The following is a 21,302-nucleotide window of genomic DNA, read 5'->3' as shown; positions in this document are numbered from 1 at the left end:
AGCTTCTAGGCTGAATAACTTCAGTCCGGTCTCACTCTAGGGATCGCCCCAGATACCACAAATCTTTTAATTCACGCTCACTTCTTCACCAACACCACCCTTTGTCCCCACAGAACAAGAACTTGCCGAGACTGGCTGTCTCTATAAACTTGCTTAGTTCTTGGAAGCCACCCACATTTCCCCGTATTTAAATGCTTTCAACAATCTTCAATTTCACTTCAACATTAGACTGCAGTGGTCAGTTCGTCATAAGAAAAATTAATGACCTCACACACGTTGTATCGCCGGGCCTCTTTAAGTTTACGCCTTATACAACGATCTTTCGCTCCGACTCTAACGGAGGCAGGTCTGTAACCCTGGGTCTTTGCTACGACTCCAACGTAGACGGGACTCCAACCCTTGGGTTTTTTTGGAGGACTCTAACCTCTCTGGTTTCCAAACCCTACCATGAGCCTTTAACCCCTACTTTTACCGACGCTGGGCCTCTAACCCCCGTCTCACACTTGATTACTCTGCCGCTTACTAGGACATTGAGGTCTTTACCATGACAACAATATAATTTGACAATATCCAATTGCAGAACTTCGTTAAAACAGGTGTCTGCTTACCTTCTTAGATGTGCCGGCACTGTTGTCACCGTTGACCAGATGTCCGCTGTTGGTTGTCTTTTTACCGCCTTCACTTCTCCGTCCTCATCACGTCGGGGTCACCAAATTGTTGGACTTGGGCTCCTGCTAAAGTAACCAAAGTGTGTCAGCCTCCAGTCCTGCGTGTTCTTTAATGAGGCAACAGGAGAATATGTCAGGCTTCAAGATATTTATTTAACAGCAGCAGAATAACCAGTTTACAGAGCTCTAGGTCCAGACTATGTTTCCCTGACCACAACAGAGTATGTGTCAGTTCACGAAGTCTGACCTCCTGACTATCCCTGACCCAGTCTTCTTATAGTACTGAAAACAAAAAGTCATGTGTGTTGATGGATCCTTTGTTGGTTGGTGGAGGTGGTGGTTGTCTTCCTTCACATCCTGGAGTCCTCGCGACAGCCGTCTGTTCCTGTTTATGCCTCAAAGAACAACAGTATGTGACCCCACAGGTTGCCCACCTCCTCCTGTGACCTTTTGGTTTGGCACAGTACTTTCACTCTCATTCACACATTCACAACCACACCCTGTTGTCTACACCTTCATTCACCACCTTTCGTCTACACCTTCATTCACAACCACAGCCTTTCGTCTACCCCTTAGGATATATAGTTTATAATACGACCTATATATAATTAATATGATATGGCATACATATATGTTGTATTATTGTAAACATAACCTAGCACAGAATCGCACAAAATCAAAGAAAGTGATTCTCACAGAGTCACCGGTTCCATCCAGGTGAGACTGAGCTCGTTGCAGCAGGTAGATGATGGCATCGTCCACTCCCACACGAGGCTGGTACACAAATTGCAGAGGGTCCAGAGAAGATTTCACCAGCGGCCTGAGGTGGGCCAAGACCAGCCTCTCCAGCACCTTCATCACATGAGATGTGAGGGCAACCGGTCGGTAGTCGTTGAGGCCAGATGGAGTCGTCTTCTTGGGGACAGGAACCAGGCAGGACGTCTTCCACAGCACCGGGACCTCCTCCTGCTTCAGGCTCAGGTTGAAGAGGTGTTGTAGGACCTCAGCCAGCTGGACGGCGCAGGTCTTCAGGACCACGGGGCTGATGCTGTCAGGTCCTGCAGCCTTGCGCTGGTGGATTCTCTCCAGCTGTCTCCTAACCTGGCCAGTCGTCACAGAGAAGGGGGAGGGGGGGGGGGGGGTCAAGGTGTCGATGGAGGAAGAGCCCTTTGAGATTGAGGGCTCTATGCAGTTCACCAGGGGGCGCAGAGGGGGGAGGGGGGAGGCAGCAGATGTGTTTGGGAGGTGTGAGGTGTGGAGGAGACAGATGAGGGTGGTGAACTAAACCTGTTGAAGAAACAGTTTAGTTCATTGGACCTCTCCAGGTTCCCCCTGGTTGTTCCTCTCCAGGTTCCCCCTGGCTGTTCCTCTCCAGGTTCCCCCTGGTTGTCTCTCTCGCCCCTTGAACCCAGTAATCTCCTTCATACCGGTCCACACCTCCCTCACGTTGTTCTGCTGGAGTTTGGCCTCCAGCTTCCTCCTGTAGGAGTCCTTGCACTCCCTGAGGTTCTCCTTCAGGTGGCGCTGCACTCTCCTGAGCTCGTCCCTGTCCCCAGACCTGAAGGCTGCTTTCTTCTTATTAAGAAGAACTTTCAGGTCACTGGTGATCCACGGCTTGTTGTTGGGGAAGCATTTTACAGTCCGGGATGGTACGGTGGTGTGTTCACAGAATTTGATGTATTCTGTGATACAGTCCGTCCTGCTGTTGATGTCCTCCCCATGTGGTCCAAACAGCACATTCCAGTCCGTGGACTCAAAGCAGTCCTGCAGGGCGTCTTTAGCCTCCTGTGTCCACCTCCTCACAGTCCTGGTGGTTACAGGCTGTCTCTGTACCAGAGGAACATACTTGGGAGTCAGCAGGACCAGGTTGTGGTCTGATCTACCAAGGGGGGGAAGGGCAGTAGTACTGTATGCATCCATGGCATTAGCATACAGTAAGTCCAGAGTTTTATTGTTCCGTGTGGGGCAGTTCATATACTGGTGCAAAGTTGGCAGTACTTTATCCAGACTGGTTAAAGTCTCCAGTAGCTGCCAAAAATGCACCGGGATGCTGAGTCTGCAGTTCAGACACAGTGGAGTGGATGGTGTCCACTGCTGCCTCTACGTCAGCTGATGGAGGAACGTACACAGCGATAACAATGGCAGACGTGAACTCCCTCAGTAAATAATAAGGACGCATCCCCACGGCTAGCAGTTCAATGTCCGGGCTACAGAAACGTTCCTTCACACACGTGGTCGGGATTTCACCACCTCTCGTTCACATAGACTGCAATCCCTCCACCTTTCTTCTTGCCGCTCCGAACAACGTCTCCGTCTCCCCGAACAGTCCTGAAGCCGGGTACGGCCACGCTGTGGTCCGGGAGATGTGAGTGCAGCCATGTCTCGGTGAAACACATGATGCTGCACTCCCGGTACTCTCTCTGGGTCTTTACCAGCGCCGAGCTCGTCCGTCTTGTTGACCAACGACCTCACGTCCCCCGTTAAGATCTCCGGTACCGATGGTTTATATTTCCTCCTCTTCACCTTCATCTTAGCTCCAGCTCTGCAACCCCGACGTCTTCTCCGAAGTTCAACGGGGATCTCAGGCCTCGCTCCGGACAGCAGCAGTAGAGGGCTACTCAGCGTGATCAGCTGATCAAGAGAGTAAACAATAACAGAGTCCCCATCCAGAAACGTGGAAAAATTACGGTCCATTGTCTGACTGTTAACTTAACACACAAGAGAAAGAAAAACAAAAACAACAACTCCGAAGAGGAGAAAGGATTAAAAAATACTAATAACAACACACTCGGGGAGGAGCTGCTGCAACAGGCTGCTGCTAGCACGGCGCCATCTTATGTCAAGTGGAAGTTCTGCAGCGTGGTCTGACCTGCTTTCACGAAATAAAAGTCAAGACAGCAGACGCGACTTTTAAAAAGAAACCAACGGAGGAGAACCAGAAGTCCCACCTGAGGCCGGCGCCGGGATCCTGGTTCTGGTCTGAAACTGCCTGCAGGATTTAAAAAGGTCCTGTCGGTGACACGTCGTTCTACAGTTTGAAGCGCTGAATCGGACACCTCCAAAACATCTGGTTTACCTGTACTCGTGCAGGACGGCGTCGGCCGGCCGGGCCCGGTTCTCCACCGCTTTCTGGTACACGGCGTCCGCCTGCTCGTCCGTCCCCCGGAGCTCCGGCCGCCGGGCCCGGGCCGCGTACGGGGCGGCCGTCCCGCCGCCGACGCCGCGGCTGAAAACGTGGCCGTACGGGGCGACGGGGTCGGACCGGTGCCTCGCCTGCCGAAGACGCGGGAAGAGAAGCGTGAAGAAGGAAAAAGGCGTGACCGCTTCACGCCGTCGTCGTGTTTGAAGTCCGGACTCACGCATTTGATGCAGTAGTTCACGTATCTGACGTCGTTGGCGTATCGCTCCACGTTCAGAAATCTCTGGACGAGGCTGTCCAACACCAGCGACATCCCGCCGCCCTCCGCCGGTCGCATCTGCTCCAGGTACTCCACCAACCTGATGGGGGGAGGAGGGGGGACACTGAGCTGTCAATCACACAATATAACAAAACATCCAGGTTGGGAGACATGAAGCTAAAAAAATAAGATCATGAAACAAATGGATCTGAGGTAGGAACCGGATAATCACAGGAAGGTCAAAAAAAGAAGCTTTTAAAGGTCAATAAAAACTGGAACACAAGAGGAAGACTTCTTTAAACACTTCTTAAAGAAATATAACAGATGCACAGCTGATACCTTCATACTCGGAGCTGAGTCTGTATTCATGACAACTCAAGCTTTTAATGCAAATGTCTCTTATGTCCATAGTTTGAAGTGATGCCTGGTGTGATTTCAGATGTGCATTTGTATTGTTTTTGCTGTTAAAGTGTGTTTTCTCTAATTCTCTCCGTTACAGACAATAAAGAGACGAACGTTTCCTCATTTAAAAACAATCCCGTTACTCACTTGTCCCACGGATCCAGTGGGTCGTCTCCCGTGTACGAGGACAAACTGTCTTCAAAACACCTACAAAAATAAAGTCGGAGAAATCCATGAAAATGAAGGAACGTTAAGTCCATTTTATAAAAGTTAAATCTTTTATAAAGTGCTCATAACACAGCAATACGTTAGCAGTCAGCTAACACCGGCTAACGTCCGCGTGACTTCCTGTAAATACGCAGCGATGTCCATTTGAAGAGTTTTTAAGACGTCTGAACAAAACAAGTAATTTAACTCCTCTGCTGTGGATATATTAAACTCTTATCGGGACGACTGGATGAACAAATCCGTTTTCTGCTGATAAGTTCCATCGTTTGTGGTGTTTCCGTCCTCCGAGCTGCTGCTCGCTGCTCCCGTTACGTTTCAAATTTAACGCTCAGCCAATAGCGTTTCAGAGTGTCGTAAAGCCACGCCCCCAACGCGTGACGTCTACCGTGGGGCGCAAACACAAAACAAAAATACTTTTGCATCGAGGGAATTTCTGTATTTAAATCGATGTATGTTTCTTCATTTGTATTTTCTTTGTTCCTTTTGTTGTTTGTTATTTACTGTCCGGTTATCTCCACATTGCTGCCTTTTCTGTACGAAATAATGAGTGTTAATCTACACTGTTTGTAAACTTACATCTTGTTCAATAAAGTTCTGAAAAAAAGAAAAGAAAAATTACAAAAAGCTGACAGATAAGAAAATATGTGTCTATAAAAGTGTCATTTTGATTTGACTTTAATTAGTGGATTTTAATTATAGAGCATTTCTATCTTTATATCGAACGTTTTACTTGATTTTTTAAATTACAATAAACTGAATTGTGAATTGTGTGAAAGGAGCCTCGGACCAAAGTACCAGAATCTGATCTGACTAAAAGAGAACGTTTCCGTCCGGATCAAACTGAACCACGGTTTGGTTCGTTCGCATCGTGACAAAACTTTCTGGATGATTCACACTTGTAGGCCGTAAACAGGAAGTTGAGGCCAGATATCGTTGCCCAGGAAACAGTCGGTGCTGACAACGGGACGGAGACGACGACGGGACGGAGACGACGACATTGATACTCAAGTGATGACGTGGAGTCGTAGGTGATGATGACAGAACGGGCAGTAGTTCACACCTTGAACATTGTTATGTTTGGGGGCGTGTATGTTTGATTGACAGGCCTGGGAGGAAGTCATGTTTCCTGTATCGGTGGGCGGGGCATAGTGTCCTCCGTCTCCGTTAGACCCCTCCCTCCTCCCCAGCTCGTCCAAATATGGTCATTTCTGGCGGAGATGGCGACGGCTGAATGTCATAACGGAGGGTTTAAAACATCCGTTCACAAACCGACGGGTGACGTCGTTGTTGGTTTTCTCACATTAAGAAGCAGAACAGAAGCAGAACCTTTCAGGGAGATCACACAGGGGTGGACTCAGTTTGTTCTAACAACATATTAAACAACCCGGCAGAAAACACACTTTAAATGAAACTTTATTCAAATATTCACGTTTTATTTCATCAACTCAAACACAGAAAACATTTCAACAGGATTCATGACGAGTGTAAAAGTTATTTTCAGGCCGTCTTGCAGCAGGTTTCCAGAATCTGCTGATGTTTATCAGCCAAAGAGCTCAGTTTGACCTTCATCTGTCCACATGGAAGTGAAGGTCAAAGTTCAGAGGTGAGGACATCATTTCACTACTTCTGACACAAAACATATTGTGACATCACAATCAGTGATTCAACGGTGAACCAAAGAGAAACTTCATCCACCATCAACATTTAAAGCTGCTGTCACTTCCACAGACTCTTCCTCCTACAGAGAACACAGAGACACTGAGGAACCAAATGACCAGAACCAAAATCCAGGATACAGAGGTTCAGTGAATGTGGTGTTGAAGGTGTGGAGGTGGATCAGAGTGTCAGAGGAGATTCTGTAGAAGGACAGAGTGCCAGCAGGACAGTCCACATACACTGCTACTCTGTTGGAGGAGGAGGAGGAGGAGGAGATTAATATTTTTCTCTTATTGTGCCAGACAGAGTAAAGACCATCATCAGAGCAGTTCAGACTCCAGGACTGATCGTTCCCTCCAAACCTGCAGTCATTACTGTGTCCTCTCCTTCTGATTCCTCTGTAACTCACTGCTATATCAACCCTTCCTCTCCACTCGACCTCCCAGTAACAGCGACCAGTCAGACCAGTTCTACAAAGCAGCTGAGGCCACCAGTTAAATCTGTCTGGATGATCAGGATATGACTGATCTTCTTTCACCTTCGTCACCTTCCTGTTGTTGTCAGACAGTTTGAGTTTTCTGTTTACTGAGTTTGTGTCCAGTTCAAGTTCACAGAAATCTGATGGAGAGAAAAAGACACGACACAGCTGCAGTTTATCATCTGACACATCTGATGGCTTTTTTCTTTCTTTACTTCCTGACTTGTTGTTCGTTCATAGAAAGTTTAATGATGATACTTTTTGTCAGGCTTTGACTTTTGGGGGACGACATCCAGCTGGATCACTTGAACTAAGGCAAAGTAGAATCTTTAAATACGCTTCTCTGATCAAGTTTATTATTGCATCTGCTGTTTTAGGATATCTTGACTGATAAAGCTTGGATGGTTTTTGGTAGCTGGAATTGTTTGTGATTGGATTCTTGTTTTCACTCAAGTAACTGAGAGTCAAAGAGAACAAGTTTAGAGTTAAACTGATGGTCTTTTATTCCAATTCTATTAAGGACTAAGTTGTATTTTACTTTCTACCGTTTGAGGTAAAAAGACTCTCCGGGAACAGTTTGGGACCAAATTTAGAGACTGTGTGAAAGTTTTCTTTGTTTAGAAATCAGTGGTGAGTTTCTATTGCTGCCCATTTGTAACACCTGGTGACGGGAGGCCTAACGAGCAGGGGGTGTGGTCTGACCAGCTGTAGCCAACCCTGTTGGAAAACCAGGAAGTGTTTGAAGAGTCAGCTTCAGCGTCTGTGAGGGCTCGTCGTACGAAGACTCGGAGGACGGAGACAAAGGAGTCTTTTGTTGGAGTCTCCGGGGGACGCTGAGTATAACTACTGCTATCTGAATGTGTGTGTACTTTCCGTACCTGTGCGTATATCTACTGGTAGATACTATCAGCCTCCCACTCGTTCACACCAACACCGTAACCTTTCCTCTCTTATCTATCCCACCCGTTCCACACATACCCAACACCTCGTCACAGGAGGACTCTGGAACTGACAGTCAGCTGAAGACAGACTTCATCTCTGGCTTTGATATCCAGCAATCGCTGGACTTCCTTGGTCTCACTGAGACCTGGATCACACCGGACAACACATCCACCCTGCTGCTCTCTCCTCTGCCTTCTCCTTCAGCCTCACCCCCAGACCTCCTGGTAGGGGAGGAGGAGGGAGGAGGTGGTACAGGTTTATTCATCTCCCCCAAATGGAGTTTTTCTATTTTCCCCACTTCCACTTCCTACCTCACTGTCTTTTGAGTTTCATGCTGTGACAGCTTCTCATCCGGTCCAATTAAACATTGTTGTCCTCTACCGTCCTCCAGGTTCTTTGGGAGATTTCTTGGATGAATTAGACGTCCTCCTGTCAAACTTCCCAGAAAATGGTCCTCCACTTGTCCTTCTGGGTGACTTTAACATCCAGACAGAGAAGTCATCTGACCTTTTCCTTTTCCTGTCTTCCTTTGCTGTCTCCCTCAGTCCTTCCTCTCCTCCTCACAAAGGTTGGAACCACCTGGACTATATTTCACCAGAAACTGCTCCACATCTAACCTCACTGTAACTCCACTTCATGTCTCCGACCACTTCTTTATCTCTGACTCTCTCAAACTGACAACCTGACCACATCAACAGACTCTGGACCTGTCAGTCACAACATTCACTCCCTCTCTCCCTCCTCTCTAACTCCTCTCCTCCTCCTCTCGCCCTCTAATCCTCCTCTCCTCCTCCTCTCCTCTTCCTCTCCCCCTCCTCCTCTCTCCCTCCTCTCCTCCTACTCTCCCCCTCCTGTCCCCCTCCTCTCTACCTCCTCTCTCCCTCCTCCTCCTTCTCTCTAACTCCTTTCTCCCTCCTCCTCCTTACCCCCTCCTCTCTCCCACCTCTCTCTCTCCTCCTCTCCCCCTCCTCTCCCCCTCCTCTCTCCCTCCTCTGTTTTATCTGCCCTCCCTTCAACTGACTCTTTCTCCCTCATGCATCCTAACTCAGCCACAGACACTCTCCTTTCTCCTCTGTCTTCCTCTCTTGATTGTCTCTGTCCTCCTCCATGTCCTCCAGTCCTCCCCAGCTCCGGGGTTGTCTGAGAGACACTATGAGAGCAGCAGAAAGGAAATGTAGAAAATCTAACCACCCTGACGACCTGCTCACTTATCAATCTCTCCTCTCCTCTTTCTCTGCCTCTATTTCTGCAGCCAAAAGTTTTTTCTACCAAACCAGGATTCAATCCTCATTTTCCAAACACAAAAACCTCTTCTCCATCTTTTCAAACCTCCTTGACCCCCCCCCCCCTCTCCTCCTTCCTCCCTTCTACCAAGCCACTTTGTCAACTACTTTACTAATAAGATAGATGATATATGGTCCTCATTTTCAAACCCAGCTTCTGTAACTACGTGTCCATCATCTTCATCTTCATCCCCTTCACTTTCCTCTTTCACCCCCCGTCTCCCAATCAAGTTGTTACCTTGGTAACCTCCCCCCCCCAACCACCTGCCCCCTTGACCCCATCCCATCTCACATTCTCCAGTCTATTGCTCCTGACCTTCTTCCTTTTCTCTCCATCTCATCACCACTTCTCTGTCAACGGTCTGTTTCCTGAACTCTCTGAAGGAGAGAGTGAACCCTCTCCTGAAGAAACCCCCCCTCAACCCGTCTGAAGTAAACAACTACAGACCGTCTCTCTTCTTTACTTTCTTTACAAAACTCTGGAGCGAGCTATCTTTAACCAACTCTCCTCCTATCTCCACCATAATAACCTTCTTGACCACCAGTCTGCTTTCAACAGACCACTCAACAGAGACCGTCCTCCTTCTGTCTCTGATCAGCTTCACACTGCTAGAGCAGCCTCTCTGTCCTCTGTCCTGATCCTTCTGGACCTTCTGCTGCATTTGACACAGTGAACCACCAGATCCTTCTTTCCTCCTTCAGGACCTCGGTGTCTCAGGCTCTGCTCTCTCCCTGTTCTCATCCTACCTCAACGACCTCACCTACCGGGTAACTTGGAGAGGATCTGTGTCTGAACCTTGTCCTCTCACTGCGAGTGTCCCTCAAGGCTCCGTCCTGGGTCCCCTCCTCTTCTCTCTGTACACCAACTCTCTCGGCTCTGTCATTATCTCGCATGTCTTTTCCTACCACAGCTTTGCTGATGACACCCAACTGATCCTCTCTTTTCCCCGATCTGAAACACAGGTAGCAGCATGAATCTCTGTCTGTCTGACTGACATCTCTCAGTGGATGTCCTCACACTACCTGAAAATCAACCTCCACAAGACTGAACTGCTCTTCCTTCCAGAGAAAGACTCTCCCACCCTCGACCTGACTACTACCTTCAACAACTCTGTTATCCCCGACCCTGACTCCTGAGAACCTCGGTGACACTCGATAGTCAACTCTCTCTTACTGCCAACATCACTGCAACAACACGTTCCTGTAGATACATGCTGCACAACATCAGGAGAATACGTCCTCTTCTCACTCAGAAAGTGGCGCTGGTCCAGGTTCTGGTACAGGTTTAATGTCATCTCACGCCTAGACTACTGTAACTCCCTCCTGGCAGGTCTACCTGTTAGTACCATCCGACCTCTGCAGCTCATCCAGAATGCAGCAGCTCGACTCGTCTTCAACCTCCCGAAATTCACTCCTCCTCCTCATCTTCCACTCCCTTCACTGGTTACCAGTAGCCGCCCGCATCCGTTTCAAAATATTGGTACTTGCGTACCGTGATGTGAACAGATCAGGTCCAGTCTACATCCAGGACATGGTCCAACCTTACATCCCAGCCCGTTCACTCCGCTCTGCATCGGCCAATCAGCTTGTTGCTCCTCACTGAGCTAAACACTCTACAAAATCACGACTGTTTGCTGTCCTGGCTTCTAAATGGTGAAATGAGCTCCCCAACGACATCAGGACAACAGAAACTCTGTACATCTTCCACCACAAACTAAAAACACACCTCTTCAGACTTTACCTTGAATAGGAGAACTTTAGTAGCTTAAAATGGAACTTACTTTTAGCACCTTGTAGTTTGGCTTTCTTGAAGAAATTGTATTTTCTTAATTCTTGTTGTTCTGGGTTTGTACCCTCATGGTTCAAATGTACTTATTGGAAGTCGCGTTGGACAAAAGCGTCAGCTAAATGTAATGTAATATAATGTAACATGTATCAGTCAAACTTACACTTCCTCAGACCAGGTTTTAACCTCTGCTCTCCACCATGGTCCACCCTGGAGGAAGAAACAGTCACAATGATTTTCTATCCAACAGGAGTCCTAACTGCTGTTCAACATGAAGCAGAGTTCCTCAGTTTGTCAGTGAGACACAGAAACAGGCTGAAACTCATCAGTGTCAACTGTCTCTGATGTTTTCACTGCTGTCTGTGAGGAAAACACCTGAAGAAGAAGAAGTGATGTAGAAATAATCAGAGAGCTCAGTCTCCACTGATCTGCTCTGTTTTTATTGATGTCCTCCCACTTGTGAAATATTGGTCTCTGCATGTTGTGCCTTAAGATGAACAGTTTGACCAACATTCACATGAACAGCTGAACTGTTTTCAGACTGTTCACAGATCAGTCCAACCACCACGTTCAGTTGGTTTGTGTAATTTACATGTTCAGAATCGAGGGTGTAATGATGGAGGGAGTCAGCTGTAGAGACTGAAGCTCTGGGAGGAAAAGTTGTGACTCTGGACTGTAAAATAAAACTGACTTGATTTTAGAACTTCATATAAAAACGACTGGATTTCAGAGTGAAGACTGAGGCTGAACTTTGAGTCCTGAACTTCTCAAATTTGTGTGAACTGAAGTTCATCTCATGTTTATTAGTTGTTGAAATGAATCAGTTTGGACCAAAGTGGTGATCGACTGATGAACACTGTCGTCCCTACAGCCAGGCTGATAACATGGTTCAAGATGAGAAGGATTTGACACCAACTTCACAATGTTTCTAATGAACAGCTGTTTCCATTTGATAAAAGACTTCTGAGGATCCACATGTTTCCTAACTCAGACCTCCTCACTCCTCTGAACAGAAACTAGAGAAACAAGTCATCCTTCATGATGATGGACCTGAGCAACAACACGTGAAGTCAAATCAATGAGACAAACCTGCACTGTGTGAGCTCTGGTTGTCTGTCCATACCTGAGAGTGTCCAGTCTCCAGTGAGGATCCTCCAGACCAGCAGACAGCAGTTTCACTCCTGAATCTCCTGGATGATTGTAGCTCAGGTCCAGCTCTCTCAGATGGGAGGGGTTGGAGCTCAGAGCTGAGGCAAGAAAAGCACAGCCTTCCTCTGAGATCAGACAACCTGACAGACTGGAGTCAGAAAAATATCATCAACTCCAGAAACAAGAAGGGAAATCCTAGATGTTGAACATCTGCACCAACATGAACTTTAAAGATAATTTAACTGATCAACAACCAGATATTTCCTGACCTGAGAGTCTCCAGTTTACAGTGAGGACTCTCCAGACCAGCAGAAAGAAGCTTCACTCCTGAATCATTCAGTTCGTTGTTACTCAGGTCCAGATCTCTCAGACAGGAGGACTGGGAGCTGAGAACTGAGGACAGAGCTTCACAGCTTCTCTCTGACAGGTTACAGCCAATCAGCCTAGAGAAGAATTAACAATGAACACAAACTGTTTTGTTTGTTATTTACAAAATGAAACATGTTTGAAATGGTTGATAAATCCTCGTACAGAGCTTTGTTGGAGGCTTTGACCACTGGCAGCATCCTCAGAAGAGCCTCCTCTGAAGCAGAGTATTTCTTCAGGTCAAACACATCCAGATGTTCTTCTGATGACAGTAAGATGAAGACCAGAGCTGACCACTGAGCAGGAGACAGTTTATCTGTGGAGAGATGCCCTGATCTCAGGTACCATTGGATCTCATTCACTAGAGAACGATCATTCAGTTCATTCAGACAGTGGAACAGATTGATGCTTCTCTCTGCAGACAGATTCTCACTGATCTTCTCCTTGATGTACTGGACTGTTTTCTGATTGGTCTGTGAGCTACTTCCTGTCTGTGTCAGCAGGCCTCGTAGGAGAGTCTGATTGGTTTGCAGTGAAAGACCCAGAAGGAAGCGGAGGAACAAATCTAAGTGTCCATTAGGACTCTTTAATGCTTCGTCCACAGCAGTCTGGTAGAAAAGTGTTGGATCAGGTTTCTCTTTGGTTTGTTGTTTTTCCAGCAGGTTGACAGCAGAATTGATGAAGGTCAGATGGACGTGAAGAGCAGCCAGAAACTCCTGAACGCTCAGATGGACGAAGCAGAACACCTTGTCCTGGTACAGCCCGCTCTCCTCTTTAAAGATCTGGGTGAACACTCCTGAGTACACTGAGGCTGCTCTGATATCGATGCCACACTCTGTCAGGTCGGATTCATAGAAGATCAGGTTTCCTTTCTGCAGCTGATCAAAAGCCAGTTTTCCCAGAGACTCCATCATCTTCCTGCTCTTTTCATTCCAGTGTGGATCTGTCTCAGCTCCTCCATCATACTTGACCTGCTTCACTTTGGCCTGAACCACCAGGAAGTGGATGAACATCTCCGTCAGGGTCTTGGGCAGCTCTCCTCCGTCTCTTCTTTTCAACACGTCCTCCAGAACTGTAGCAGTGATCCAGGAGAAGACCGGGATGTGGCACATGATCTGGAGGCTTCTGGATGTCTTGATGTGGGAGATGATGCTGCTGGCCTGCTCCTCATCTCTGAACCTCCTCCTGAAGTACTCCTCCTTCTGCGGGTCAGTGAACCCTCTGACCTCTGTCACCATGCCGACACACTCGGCAGGGATCTGATTGGCCGCTGCAGGTCGTGTGGTTATCCAGAGGCGAGCGGAGGGAAGCAGTTTCCCCCTGATGAGGTTGGTCAGCAGCACATCCACTGAGGTGGACTCTGTAACATCAGTCAGGATCTCATTGTTGTGGAAGTCCAGAGGAAGTCGACACTCATCCAGACCGTCAAAGATGAACACAACCTGGAAGTGTTCAAAGCTGCAGATTCCTGCTGCTTTGGTTTCAGTGAAGAAGAGATGAACCAGTTCCACCAAACTGAACTTTCTCTCTTTCAGCACATTCAGCTCTCTGAAAGTGAACGGAAACATGAACTGGATGTTGTGGTTGGTTTTGTCTTCAGCCCAGTCCAGAGTGAACTTCTGTGTTAACACTGTCTTCCCGATGCCAGCCACTCCCTTTGTCAGCACTGTTCTGATTGGTTCATGTCTTCCAGGTGAGTCTTTAAAGATGTCTTCTTGTCTGATGGTTGTTTCTGGTCTGTCTGGTTTCCTGGATGTTGTTTCAATCTGTCTGACCTCATGTTGATCATTGACCTCTGCAGTCCCTCCCTCTGTGATGTACAGCTCTGTGTACATGTCATTCAGAAGGGTTCGGTTTCCTGCTTTAGAAATCCCCTCAAACACACTCTGGAACTTCTTCCTCAGGTTAGATTGAAGATGTTGTCGACACTCTGGAACAACAATTCCTAAACAAACAAACAAACAAACAACAAGTGAATGTCTCAGTAAACCTGAACACAAACTTTTTAAAATTGTAATTATTTTGTCTCCATGAAATAATTTCTTCACATCAGTTGTGGACAAACAGTTTCTGACTGTTTTCAGTCCAGAAGAATTCACAGATGTGATGAAGATGTTTGCATCATATTAACAGCAGAGTTTGTAAATCTAAGTTTCTCCCATGTTTCCTCTTTCCATCATGTTCCAGCTGTTAAAATCCTCTTACTGCTCTGCAGACGGTCAGCCAGCTCCTCCTGCTTCAGCCTCCTCAGGAAGTGTAGTGTGATCTTCAGAAATGACTCTCTGCTCCTCCTCTGCTCTTCATCCTCACCCTCCAACACCTCCTCATCCTCACTCTGACTCTCTAAGCATTCTGGGTAATCTAGACTCAGAATTTTCTGCATCTTCTTCAGCTCGTTCTTTACAAAACTGATCATGTTCTCCTCAAGCAGCTGAAACAGAGAAATATATCAACTTTAATACACAGAACGTATCAGATCATTTTAAATATGGACTGAAATCCTGCTGGTCTACAGAGTGCAGCAGGGAGAATGTGAGTTTTGGTAATTCACTATTTAGTTTGTGTGTTTACACACCAGAAATATGGAGTCCAGGTTTGTTTCAGGAACGTCTGAGTCCTGCTGATCAACTCTGTAAAGTCAACATCAAAACACAAGATGTTTGGTCACAATTAATCCAGAAACATAAAGTAAAGAGACTTCATGTTTTTAGTTACCAAGACAACCAACACCTGACAGAAGCTGAACAGGAAGACAAAACATCCATTTTAAATCACTAATCCAGTCAGATGCCAGTATTTCTCATTCTTACCTTTGATCTTCAGACTTTTATCAACCTTTGGATTCAGTGGGTTTAAACCCTGCAGGTGATGTGCAGGAGATTCTCTGTTGCTGCTTCATGATTCAAAAAAACTCACTCAAAGCTCAGCCTGAAGTACTTTTTCTGTATCAAACTTCTTCTGCTTGCCTTAATTAGTTTAATCAATGTAAATACAATTTTTTTTTTTTAATATCATGTATTTGCAACCCCTCCCTGCAGGTTTATATTACAGAGATGATGTTCGGGTCAATTTGACCCGGCAGTGAAAGTTGAGGCTGTAAGGGGTCAAAAGTGTCAAGTTTAGATCATTTCTTTCTTTGAAAATGTGAGACAGTCTTTCTTACTTCCTCCCACCATGTTTCACCACATTTCTCTCTCACACACACACACACACACACACACACACACACACACACACACACACACACTCACTCACTCACTCACTCACTCACTCACTCACACACACTCACTCACTCACACACTCACTCACTCACTCACTCACTCACTCACACACACACACACACACACACACACAGACACACACACACACACAGACACACAGACACACACACACACACACCCTATTTCATCCCAATCTCACACTCTCTCTTTCTAACTACCACCTGTGTTAGAAATACAGATACTATTTTGAAGTGAACCTTTTCTTTCCTGCAGGAAACCTCCACCCACACTTAGCAGGAGAGGGCCGAAACATACAAAATGGTGTCTTAGGAGTCCTACCAACTATACACTCTGCAGATACAACTCAGCAGCTTACTGTAGGACAACATGAGCAACAGAAACTAAAGGATGACCGCCCTGGAGGCTCTGGAGCACATCCTTGATCACGACAGTGAAATAGAGGAGGATGTGTCTGAAGATGAAGACCATGTTGAGGTCAATTCAGATTATAATGGGACTGATTATGAACCATCAGATGAGGAAAGTGATAAACCTGTTCCTCCAAGCGAGACATTCGTGTCAACAAATCATGAAATACAGCGGTCATCCTCACCTGATACACATCAGCTGAGACTGTCTGTCAAAAACATTGTAAAGACAGAGCCAGGTCCAACCAGGATGGTAGTGACTCGTATCACAGACATCAAGTCAGCTTTTGAGCTGGTCATTCAAAACTCAATACAGAAAGTCATTGTAGAAATGACTAATCTAGAAGGGACACATGTTTTGGGGGAGAAGTGGAAGGAGCTGGATGAAACACAATCCTTATGACTCATTTGGCTTGATTTTGAGTGAGCGGGTCAATATGACCCTGAACAGCAGAGGTGTCTCATCTCTATTTATCTACATCACCCCATGAAAAAAAGAACATTTCAAGATGCAAATAAAATTGAGGATAAAATACATGTTATGGTAGAATAATGAGATTTATATCTAGGTTTTTCCAGTGTACCTAAAAACTAGTTTGAACATGTATTTTTCATGAAAACGAGTGAGTTATCTTCATTGAACTATGATCTATGGAGGGGTGAATAACTCCATTCAACTAAACACTGATTGAATTGTTAGTAATGGTGTTGGTGATGAGGTACAAACTATATTTAGTAGGATTCTTTGGTTTCTGACAACTTTTGGATGATTAAACATGCACCAGGTCACATTGACCCGGGAACATCATTGCTGTACCGAAGAAACAAACATAACAGGAGGGTTAACAAGCAGCTGCCTGAATACAGGTCCAGCTAGAAAGCTTCATTTTTCCACATTATTACCTTTGTTCAACTGACTGGTGTCCATCTTTGAAGTCTATAAGTCCTCCCATCGACCGGTCACTCTTCATGGACACACAGCTGGGTTCAGGAGAATCTGGTTCCTGCTGAAGGATCCTGATGGAAACAGAGATGTGGAGCTTTCAGTTTTAACCCTGCAGATTGTGTGTTTTGTTGGACGCTAACAGAAACATGAATACATCCAGTGTGTTTCCATGAACCTGCAGTTCCAACAAACTGGCATTGCTGAACTAAAGAGACTAAAGAATCTGAGTCTGACGTCCTTTGATCCTCTGAGCTGAGGTGATCCCACCCCTGTGATCTTTGACCATTTTCTTCTTGTGGGCCTCTTTAATTTGATCTTCACTGTCAGCTCAAACATGATGGCCTGCTCTGAGGTTTCTGACTGTAAGACCACGTCATGCAGGGTTACTTGTTACAGACAACTCTTCCTCCTCTCCAGCTCCCTGAACAGATTTCCTTCTGAGTCTCTGTGTGAAGACAGTTTGGTTCCTTTCAACGAACATACAGATTCAACTGCCTGAGATCATCTGTCCAAGCTGCCAACTGTCTCTCCAGATGTCTCCAATCTTTTATCGAGGTGAATAATAAGTTCAACACAAAGACGTTATGACATCAGGAGGGTTTGAAACCAAAAGACAAACTTTAAACATTATTACCTTTGTTCAACAGACTGGTGTCCATCTTTGAAGAAAATAGGTTTGTCCATAGACCGGTCACTCTTCATGGACACACAGCTGGGAGCAGGTCCTTGTCCAGGTTCAGGTTCAGGTCCAGGTCCAGGTCCATGTCCATGTCCATGTCCAGGTCCAGCAGGTCTGAGCTGCTGCTTTGTTCTTCAACAGAACACACAGAGCTCTGAGTGAGAATAATGATGGTGCAGTGATGTGAGTGCTGAGCTGTGACGTGGAGAAGAGTCGTGGACAGTTAGAGACGGTCGTCTCACCTCTGAGCTTCGGTCCGGCTCTCATGTTCCCCACACAGAGTGGTTTTAGAGGGACGGACTCCGTCCTCTCTGTCCTCCCACTGGTCCATAGCAGAGCCCACAGCTTCACACAAACACAACAACCTGCTCAGTACGTACAACAACATTCACACTACAACAGTGTCACTCTGGATTCCACCACCAGAGGGCGCCAAAGTAAACACAGTTCAGATCCTGTTCAGATTTCCACTGAGGATGGATGTTAGGAAACAACATGAACTCTCTTCATTTCTGTCCAGGTGTGTTTTTCTGATCTACCTGCTAAAAGTTATATTTCACTTGTTTAAAGGAGGTGATGTGATGAATTCAGGCAGAAGTGAATGAAATCCTCACCAGGTGAATTCAGATCCCGTCACAGAGTCGTTCTACCTTCACCTGCAGAGGAAACACAGAGAGAGAAGCTGCTGCTGATTCTGCTTCATCATCAGTCTGACGTCTTCGTCATCCTCTCAGAACCTCACTGTCAAAGTCTGGAAACTTCAAGATGACAGAAAACCAGAGTTCAACTCTGATCACAAGAAAATAAAATATCTCAGAGTCCAAAGATAAAAGTCAATATTTCTATCTGCTACATGAAAGAAGGAAAGAACAGAGAGTCTGTAAAAGTATTAAACCTAAACAGGCTGTAACTTTTCTCTAAAAGTTCATATTTTCTTTGACTTGTAAAATCTGCTCCATTTGGAGGAGCTGAGGCTGTTTTTCAGCGACGCCTCCATCTGTGTTGAAGCTCAACAAAGAGCTGAGAGAGTCTGAACAGATCCATGAAAACATTCAACACAGCTGTAGTTTCTAAGAGTCGCTGATGTTGAAACATGACCTCAGTGAAAAACATCTTTTTAAACTGTTTCTGTAGTCGTGTCGTATTTGATGTCTTTGCTGTTTAATCATTGATGGATGATAACGATGTCATCACAGAAGGTTTTATCATTTTATAGCTGCAATAAAAGAACTTTGAACCGTGTTGTTTTTTTATGAATCCCACATCATCTACAGCAAAACATTCATCAGTGAGACAGTGAGAATGTAAAACATGTTTCTGAACACATGATGCAGACATGATGTGAAAAACATGCTCCGTTATTCCAGAAAGAGAATTGAACGTGTTTCTGTTTCCTCCTCACTGTGAACATTTTCAAAGATCTCTGACTGACTGTCACATATTTGATGACTTTATTACCTGTTAATAACCAACCAGTCCAGCTGTGAACAACGTCAGACCGGACAGTGAACGCTCCCCACTAACTGAATCACACGGGCCGTTAAAATGATCGACGGTTTCAAAGTTACTGAACATGTCGACTCTTCATGCGGTCGCAACAGAAAACACAGAACGAGTTCAGGAAAACTGAGCTGGGTTTAAAAGTTCAGGAGCTGCTTCAGAAGAGTCAGCGTTGATCTGACAGACAGCGACGTCATTTTTATTGATCGGACCGGTTCCATGTCAAAAACCTATCAGATGAAGATGGAAACTGTTTGTTACCTTCTGATGGAGGAAATAATCGTCGTGAAGCCGGCGAGTGAAGAAGTTCATCAGCAGCTTTAAGATGGAAACCGAGCAGAGAAAGAAGAAACATGGAGCGGACAGCAGGACGAGTTCAGACGTCTCTCAGCTCTCTGACTTCTTCAGACTGAAGTCTTCTTCCAGGAAATCTGATCCTTCAGACCTTTGGAATAAAGATTAAACATTAACAGACATCATAACTCCTTATCAGCTGCATCATAAAGATATCAGTGTTTAATCAGATTTATTGTCCAACAAGGAAATAAAAATTCAAACAAGTTGATGCATTTGGCAAAACCAACAGATCAGCTTCACTCCATTATTCATTATTGTTCCATTAATCTGTCAAATATAATGATGTCATCAAATATAACACAGACACATTCATGTTTTTCTATCTTTGTGAGGACATTCATTCATACAGCAACCAACCGTGACGTCACCTGTCGGTTTGTGAAGCCTCCAGTCTGACATTTCAGCTGTCTCCATCTTTGCAGCCAGAGGTGACCATATTTGGACGTGCTGGGGAGGAGCGAGGGGACACTATGCCCCGCCCACCTAGAGCAGAAAACCTGACTGGTGCCCATTAAACATGTTTGAGTCCTAATATCTGATGAATCTGAAGGAGGGAGTTCATCTCATGTCACCATAATGACTTAAGATCTGCTGACTTTGTATTTCAGGAGAGAACTTGATGCTTTTTGAATGGGAGTCTATTGGAGACAGGTGGTTTTTGGAGCCCCTAGTGGCCCGTAGAGGTATTGTACTTCATGGCTTCACTTTTCAGACCCAGAGAACAGTTTTCTAATCAGTCTGTGGTTTTCCTTCGATATCTATTCCACTTGGAGTTTTAAGAAGTCCTTAAAAAAACACAAAAAACAAGTAATTTAACTCTTCTGCTGCGGATGTATTAAAAATTAGCGGGACGACTGGCTTTACAAATAATTCTTGTAATTGTTGGATTTTAATTATAGAACTTTTCTATCTTTACGTCTAACTTTTTACTAAATTATTATTATTGTAAACCCTAATAAATACTTTGATATTTTAATTGGACAGAAAAGTATATTCTAATGAACTGAACACTGTGGGAATTTCACTGTCTGATATTTCACTGTTGTTTGCTAAATCTCCGCAGCACAGACACTGTCTCGGGGACAACTCCAGATAGGCAGCGACTGTTGGAGACATCACGGCGCCAGGTACCCGGCCACGGCTACCGACATGCAGCCAACTCATGGCAGACAACACACCAGGCAGAGAGCCAATTGAAGGAAGCCACCACCCCAGAGGAACTACCTATACAATGTACTATATAATATAGGAGCCAGGGACAGACAGTCAGTCAGACTTCAAGAACTGACTCTGTTGTTGTCAGGGACACATAATCTGGGCTCCTAGCTAGAGATCTGATACTCTGATGCTTTTATATTAAATGCTTTTGAGACCAGCCGATTCTCTCCTGTTGCCTCATTAAAGAATACGCAGGACTGGGGGCTGACACATGTTGGTGTTGTACTAGCATAAGCCCGAAAAGTCCAACAATTTGGTGACCCCGACGTGATGAGGACGGAGTGAGGAACGGCAATCCAACCAAGACAATAGAGGACAACGGAGCGGTGATCATGTCTGACAACAGTGGCGCCACATCTAAGAAGGTAAGCAGACACCTGTTAAAACAAAGCTCTGCGATTGGATATTGTCAAATTATATTGTTGTCATGGTGTGTATCTAAACTCCTAGTGAAGCAACAGAGTAACGGAGGAGAGTAATAAAAGTAGGGGTTAGAGGCCCATGGTAGGGTTTGGAAACTAGAGAGGTTATAATCCTCCAAAAAACCCAACGGTTGGAGTCCCGTCTACGTTGGAGTCGTAGCAAAGACCCAGGGTT

General features: G+C 45.7%; 1 protein-coding gene across 1 annotated transcript in view; it reads right to left on the bottom strand.

Annotated features, from left to right (window-relative positions):
• Positions 1-6,093: 6,093 nt before the first annotated feature.
• LOC138212251 (protein NLRC3-like) overlaps positions 6,094-21,302 on the bottom strand; it is a 45,281-nt gene continuing 30,072 nt past the window's right edge. The window contains exons 6-13 of the mRNA XM_069172556.1: positions 16,909-17,022; positions 14,932-14,986; positions 14,562-14,787; positions 12,522-14,301; positions 12,260-12,433; positions 11,965-12,138; positions 11,005-11,051; positions 6,094-6,970 (exon numbers count right to left, since the gene is read on the bottom strand). Coding sequence (XP_069028657.1) covers positions 6,435-6,970; positions 11,005-11,051; positions 11,965-12,138; positions 12,260-12,433; positions 12,522-14,301; positions 14,562-14,787; positions 14,932-14,986; positions 16,909-17,022 — 3,106 coding nt within the window. The 3' untranslated portion in view covers positions 6,094-6,434. The remainder of the gene's footprint in view (positions 6,971-11,004; positions 11,052-11,964; positions 12,139-12,259; positions 12,434-12,521; positions 14,302-14,561; positions 14,788-14,931; positions 14,987-16,908; positions 17,023-21,302) is intronic.

The sequence above is a fragment of the Embiotoca jacksoni genome, unplaced genomic scaffold (genome assembly GCF_022577435.1).
Source record: "Embiotoca jacksoni isolate LCO1_2020_lvr unplaced genomic scaffold, fEmbJac1.0.p SCAF_54, whole genome shotgun sequence".
Lineage (NCBI taxonomy): Eukaryota > Metazoa > Chordata > Actinopteri > Embiotocidae > Embiotoca > Embiotoca jacksoni.
Note: the sequence above shows the minus strand (reverse complement) of the source record. Positions and strands in the feature narration are given on the sequence as shown.